At 40.4% G+C, this 7,011-nt stretch overlaps 1 protein-coding gene across 1 annotated transcript; it reads left to right on the top strand.

Annotated features, from left to right (window-relative positions):
* The first annotated feature begins 999 nt into the window (after window positions 1-999).
* LOC142384684 (uncharacterized) lies at window positions 1,000-4,785 on the top strand. Its single transcript, XM_075470986.1, has 8 exons — window positions 1,000-1,220; window positions 1,314-1,456; window positions 1,904-2,070; window positions 2,568-2,657; window positions 3,181-3,346; window positions 3,430-3,585; window positions 3,685-4,395; window positions 4,479-4,785. The coding sequence occupies exons 1-8, from the start codon at window positions 1,073-1,075 to the stop codon at window positions 4,524-4,526; spliced, it is 1,629 nt and encodes a 542-aa protein (XP_075327101.1). The 5' UTR covers window positions 1,000-1,072; the 3' UTR covers window positions 4,527-4,785.
* The last annotated feature ends 2,226 nt before the right edge of the window (window positions 4,786-7,011 follow it).

Raw genomic sequence — 7,011 nt, 5'->3', positions numbered from 1 at the left:
AGACATATAAGCTAAGCTAAAATGTCTTTAGTCTGGGAACTTTGCGTATCGACTTTCCTCGCCGCTATAGTTAAAATAAATATCTGCCCGCTTCTCACATATTGTTGGCAGTTAACGTGCATGATAACATTTGCGCACAATGTAACATTTCTAAGATTCTTGACAAACCAATGATAACATTTGACCTCAAACCTCATCACTCCCCCACATTAGCGCACTATGACTCACAAAGGTCTGTAAAACAGACATGGTGCACTATGTAGAGTATGTTGAAATTTTAGGTGATGTTACTGTAACAATAGTTAGTCATATGTGGAACAAAACAGTGCCGTTATCGATGGTCTCTCATCACCCCCACGCCAAATATTTCTATCAGATAAGCACTGGAATAAAATGAAATTACAATCATACTCAGCTACTTTTTACATATCCAGGGATCGGTGTCGTACAAGTAGTATGAATGTGATGTGAGAGCAGAGTTGGAGCAAAACTGGAGAGGGTAGAAATAAATCTGGTATGACAGACTCTTTCTGGTTAATGCCTTTCCCCCACAGGGAGTTCCAACAACTCAGTGCTAAGACTAATGGAGATGATTCATGACAACAGTCAGACTTTCTTTCTATTCTTTTTTTTTGTCTGTGAACCACAACAAAACAAACCTGGGAAATATCACATCTTCTCACCCAAAGCCTTGCTTACTACCCCCCCCCCCCCCCCACCCCCTCCCATGAAAACAAGCTCCCTAAATGTTTCCATCCTTCCATCAATCCATTTAGTCCTGTCTTTCCAACTGTGACATGAAACATCACCTGCTGACGCAACTTTTCTCCCATCACGACGGTAATCTAGCACCATGTGGGTACAACGTCTCCTGTTGCAAACCACCGCTTGTGCGCACAAACCACGGTTTCTGTAAAGCTTGCTTTCCGTTTCTCTGAAGCTCTAGCTTTGTTCAACAGCCTTCAGCTGCCTTTTTTTTTTTCTTTATGCAAATGAACCTGTGTGAAGTCTGCCGCGCCGTTGCCGAGTATCTCTGCTTTCCAGACCAGTGGAAAAATGTGTGTAATTGTAAATGTCATCTGTCTATATCTCCCGTGTAGGGTCACACTTTGAGCAATTTCAGTTGGAGATTACAGACGGTTCAGAAGTTGAGGGAAGCATTTTAATGTTTGCTGAAATGACACCAGGGTCAAACCACACTTTGGCAATTTCAAGGGCAGGTATGTACCCTCTCTGCTAAAAAAGTGCTCTTACAAATACAGAATATAGGCTTTACAATGAACCTTTTTTACATTTTATTTTTGCTTTTTCAGGGATTGAAAGGAACTGCTGTGCACTGTACAGACAACAGAAAGCCAGACCAGACAATATCTGCTATTTTTCGCAGTCCAGACAAAAGGATCGAAACTGTACAAAACCACCCAGCTTCAAGTCCCGTCTGAAGTTTTGTTTCAAGGTAAGAACTGTGTCCACCTCTCACTGAAACCAGTAACTGACTCCTTAAATCATTAACTTATTAACCGCATCCCACAATGCAAAGTTGTTGTTTTTTCTTGATTTTTTACATCATTGTGATATGACAGCAGCAAAAAAAAGTATTACTTTAGTTGAGTGAGATTAAATGTTTTACATTTTGGGTCCTTGATGGAGTTTCATGGATCATTAGAATGGAACAATCTAATAACATGAAACAGAAAACACCGATCATGGAGAGCAGACAGGAGTTTTTTTTTTTAGTGCAGCAGCGGCTTTTTACTTCAACAAGAACACTAGGATGCTGTCAGGCTCTGGTCGACGCCTCCTGGAAAATAAGCAAATTAGATTGCTAAAAGTCTGACTCACTGGACACATTTGGAAATGAATGCTGTTTGTCTTCACCGGACGCCTGTGCTGTTTTGATCAGGATCGGGTGAGGATGGAGCAAAGGGAACCAACGGTGGACCCTGCTGCTGAGGGTATTGAGGGGAGACTCAAAGAATTGGCATCAAAGTGGTTCATAGATACTCAAGTTCCACTTATCGTCAACAACGGCCTTTTCCCCACATGGTTCTTGGGCTTCATCACCAGAAGGTTCGTATGAATTGAGAAAGAAAACAGTTTTCAGCAGGTTTTACTGTCTTTATGAGTCTACTTTTTGGCAACCATATCACTGAGATGATGACATATATTTACATAGACTATCCACACATATTTCACTAAGATTAATTTTTTATTTTGTAATATCACGTAAAACAAAGCTTTTTTTTAATTTTTACTCAATGGAGAAGCTGTTATGTTTATTCAAGCCCGTGACCCAGTTTTTGTCTCATGGAAAGAGTCCACTTTGCAACACACCCACTGTCTCCTATCGTCCTTTCCTCTGGCAGACAAAGACGCCTACATAAAAAGCGCGAGGGACAGTTGTGTGTGGGCAGTGGCATTGATGGCAGGTTTATAGAGAGGGCTTCTAACAAAATAGGTTTTCCAAAGAGAATAGTATAATCACTCCTCTCTCTGCTCAAAATCTGTTCCTGTCAACCAAAGGGGCTTAAAACACTTTGATGATAAGTTTTTTTGTCCGTCTGCAGGGATGCTGAGGAAATACTCAGGGATAAAGAGCTGGGCTGTTTCTTGATCCGTCTCAGTGATAAGGCTATTGGATACATACTGTCATATAAGTGAGTATTGCTTTAATCTAAACAGGCTATTTTTCCTAAGAATTAATGACATATTAATTAGAAGAATTTATTCAATATTCAAGTAGGTACTGCTGCATATTTAGTCATTAGAAATCAATGCTAGCTCCACTAATCTAAAGGTATAAATACATTAGCAGTACTATAAATATCCCATGATGAGTGTCAAATTCTTTTATTGTTTCTTTAATACTGCTTCCTGGCTTTATACATTTTTTTGCCTTGACTTATCAGTAGATATTAGGTCATAAAAGTCACAAGCTGGATGTCTCGTCTATGTCTGAAGTTGATTTCGTTCCCACACAGGAAAGAGATGTTTTTATTTCACATCTTGGTTCAGTTATGTTCACCAAATTTTAGTTTTATTTTAAGCAGATATGTCTATATAATGTTGAATTTAATGAAACACTATATGTACATTTTCAGAACTCTCTAGCTGTAACAATCAGCGAAAAAAGAATGTGTTCTTAGCAGTTAAAAAACAATGTTTTTTTTCCCATTGCAGGGGAAGAGATCGGTGTCGACACTTTGTGATCAGCCAAAGTGAGACGGGAAAGTTCGTAGTGTGTGGAGACACTGAGGGACACAACACTGTCCCTGAACTCGTCGAGTACTACAAGACGAGCGCCATTGAACCGTTTGGAGAGTACCTGACATCTTCTTGTTTTGAGGTAGGATAAAACTTGTTTTCATTTCTTCAAATAAGACTCAGCGGTGATGATGATCTAACAGGTGTTTGTTTTTTTGATTGCAGGCTTTCAATGAAGAGCTGTATGATATCATCCAGGTCAGCCCAAAGGATAAACCTATTACTGCTCTCAGAACTGCAAAGAAATTACAAAAACAGCAGATTAACTCGACCACAGAGCAGCAACCGCCACGGCCACAAAAGAGCAACAGAATTCGCGAGGTATGTTACTCCGATTTTATTTAAACTAATACGTTGTGCTTAAGTTTATTGCATTCATATCTCTTTGAACTCATATCTCTGGCTTGTGTTGTCAAACAGGAAGTACCCCCTTTGCCAAGGAGGAGCAGGCACCTCGACAGTGGTGCCTTGAAAGACCACGATGGTGTTCTATATGCTCAGCTCAGCAAGCAAACACCCAGGGAGACACCCAGAGTCCAACACATTTCACAGGAGAATTTACCTGCAGCAATTCCCGGGAAAGCGGAGAGGTTGACAATGAGGGACCCGAACGATGGCAGATTTAGTCCTCCATCAGGACCAGAATCTGTTTACTCTCAACTCAGCTTGCTGGACAGTAAAAGCAGGTCTCTGCCGCTGCTGGATACCTGCTCTAATGGAGAACAGTCTTACAGACTGAGTGTGCTTCCTGACACCCCACCAAGGCTTTCCCCCAGGCCAATCAGACAGGCCCCCAGCTGTACCCCACGGTTAGAAAAGACAGATTTGTGCAGCGGATCAAAAAGCAGCCACAGTCACGCAGACTGCATGAATGAAAACACAGTTTATCAACTGGCTGGCAGGGTCAGCAGCCGCAGTCCAACGTCCTTTGACAACAGACTGACACCAGAGCAGCACGCTGATTCTGTGTATGCTGAGGTCACCCATGAAGCCCCCACTTTCGCCCATGACAGCACATATGAGCTACTTCCTAACCACAAAGAGAGGACCAAGCTGAAACCCAACAGAAACACTTATTGGCCTGCAGAGGAGTTCAGAGGCAAAAATAACCCCTCATCCTGTGGATTAAAGGTGAGTAAGTTGCTTTTATTTAATTCTCTTTTGTACCCAAAGTTCAGCTCTATATGTCTGATCACAATATTTACATCCTACAGAATGACAAATGGAAATGGCTCTTCCCCGAGGCCAAGAGGAAGTGGTGAAGATGTTCCCTAACCAGCAAACAAAGAAACTGTTAACTTAAGTTCACACACTTTACACTACTGTGCAACTCACTAATATTCAATCTGTGACAACTTCTTTTTTAACATCAGAAAGTTACGGCTCTATATTTGCTTTTGGAAATGTATTTATAAAAAAATTGACTAAGCATTTAATCATCCTATTCCTTTGAATGTGAGCCGATGTGTTAAATAAACTGAAATATCATCAACCTGATTCATTAAACAGATTACATTAAAAGAGAGGTTTTTGAATTATTTTCGAGTTTATAATCATAGTTGAGTAAAAACCACCTAAGTGAGAACATGTTTCACGTGAGACAATGGAACAGTGGAGGGAAATCATGCTGTTCAGTCTAGAGTCAGTGATTTACAGTGAATGGTTTACTTCACATCAAACACATTTAGATGTATTCAATATGAGAATTTCTGCTCCATTAAATCGCAAAGGTTTGTTGAGGAATGTTTTGCCCTCAATGGCAAGTTTTGATGTCACGGTCTACTATTATAGATTTCCTCATAAATTACTGTGCGTAGAAAATGAAGGGCTACGAAATCGACATTACTATGTGGAGACGTCAAAATACAAACACGTACTGAAAACATGGGAAAATGAACCTTACACCGTTGCTGTCGCTACTTTGAGCAGCGTGCTCCTGTTGCGTAGTGCTCTTTCACTATGTTTTTTTTTTGTCACAAACACGAGAAACATTCTCGTAAAACATGAGGTCTCACAGACACATTCAGAGGGGAAGTTCATCAAAAGCCTGACACCTGATATTTTGAAGATGTATCTGCTACCATCAGAGCTGCACTTCATTCAGAGCCTCTCAGGAAACTTCATTTGCATACAGATTTCAAACATCTGTATGTGCCGGAAATGGGGAAATGTGCTGAAAGTGCTGAAATGTAATTTATTATCTTTCACCATCTGCTGCTCTTTTACTTTCCTAATTATAATTTCAGTGGGCCCTGTTAAGCTACAATAAAGGTCATATCTATCTGTACTTGAATGCTTCCAGATTTCCTCTCAAGCAGTTAAATGCAATAAGAGTCCCTGCTTTGTTTTTTGAAGGGCTTGAGGGACAGAAACTAGGAAGTAAGGTGTTTCTCCTGTAAAACATGGCAGCCAAACCAGGACATGTTAACTCACCAAGAGGCCAATCATCCACTTTGGTGAATACAACAACTTTGTGATATTTCTGCCACCTGCTCTTTCACAACTCAGAACCACACGATAAAGTGTCACTGGAAAATGGACGATGATATTGAAGTCATAGCTGATAAATGTGACGTCATAACTGCCTGATTGTGTAAGGATGGGGGTCGTCTGAGGAACAGTTACATGATAAAATACTCCCACAGTGTTATCAAATCTCAGATTTATGAGCGAATCATAGAGATGTGTCCAAAACTAAGATTCTGAAGTCCATTTGTTCTTAAGCTTGAATGTAAAAACAATTAACAGATAAAGGAATGAAAAGATAAATACATAAATGAATGAATAATCAAATAAATACAAGGTTGACCAATTTCTTTGGCAGAATAGTATATCTGACAACAATTTTAAACACTTACCAGTGTCAACGCCATCAAACTAAATCATGGTACAGTGCACATCCATGACTTATGTATGGCTTATTAGTGTTAAGTCCGTTGGGTTTAAACAGTGTCATTTTTCATAAGCGTTTGCTTTATGACAAACTAAGATGCATAAACTAAATTTCTACACTCGCTCTTAAGCTGTTTGTAAAACCTCTCCCACGTCAGGCTGTAAGGAGGAGGGCCACATGTCAAATCAGTTAAAACAGATGCTATCTCATAGAGTGAAACCAGTGTGAGTTTTGCGCACTGCTTTGCCCACCTCAGCCCCAGAAACAGTTACTCACACTTATGGCTGCTTTACAGCCCCAGTATCACGTCGCACCAGAAGCTTCTCTGCTGGAATCTCAATTAACAGACGTTCCCAGTGAGACCGGTAATTAATGACGCCACATATTCAGCTGTCTATTGGCCTGAATAGTTGATACTGCCCTCATAAAAGCTACTTGAGAAAATGGATAGGAGTATTTACTGGCTGCTGTAATGACTGCACTCTGCTTAACTGACTCAGACTAATCCTGCTCCCTCAGTTGCAATAAGGCAGCTTCTCCACATTCACCGATTGAACCTCCTTTTTATACAAGTATATTTATTAAGCAAACACGTGTTTTGCAAATGCTTATGTACCAAGATACGATATAATTCTTAGCAGATGCTTGGCCTAAACGGCACCCATCCAAAAGTTCAGCATGACTTGTTGGAACAAGCTGAAATGAACCATAGAAAACAACACAGAACACAGTATTTCATATGGATATGGTGCAAATCCACAGCCTACAGCCCAGAGACCACCGCCCGTTAATCATCAACAAACATGGCCTGGAACCTTTTTCTTCCATCTTCTGATGAGATTAATTGTGTGTGC

This window comes from Odontesthes bonariensis, chromosome 7 (assembly GCF_027942865.1).
Source record: "Odontesthes bonariensis isolate fOdoBon6 chromosome 7, fOdoBon6.hap1, whole genome shotgun sequence".
NCBI classification, from domain to species: domain Eukaryota; kingdom Metazoa; phylum Chordata; class Actinopteri; order Atheriniformes; family Atherinopsidae; genus Odontesthes; species Odontesthes bonariensis.
The sequence above is the reverse complement of the archived record's forward strand: the minus strand, read 5'-3'. Positions and strand labels throughout refer to the sequence as shown.

Coding starts and splice junctions, on each gene's coding strand:
- LOC142384684 (XM_075470986.1), top strand. CDS start 1,073: ATGTCATCTGTCTATATCTCCCGTGTAGGGTCACACTTTGAGCAATTT. Junction 1,221..1,313: donor TTTGGCAATTTCAAGGGCAG/GTATGTACCCTC, acceptor TTGCTTTTTCAG/GGATTGAAAGGAACTGCTGT. Junction 3,586..3,684: donor AGAGCAACAGAATTCGCGAG/GTATGTTACTCC, acceptor GTTGTCAAACAG/GAAGTACCCCCTTTGCCAAG.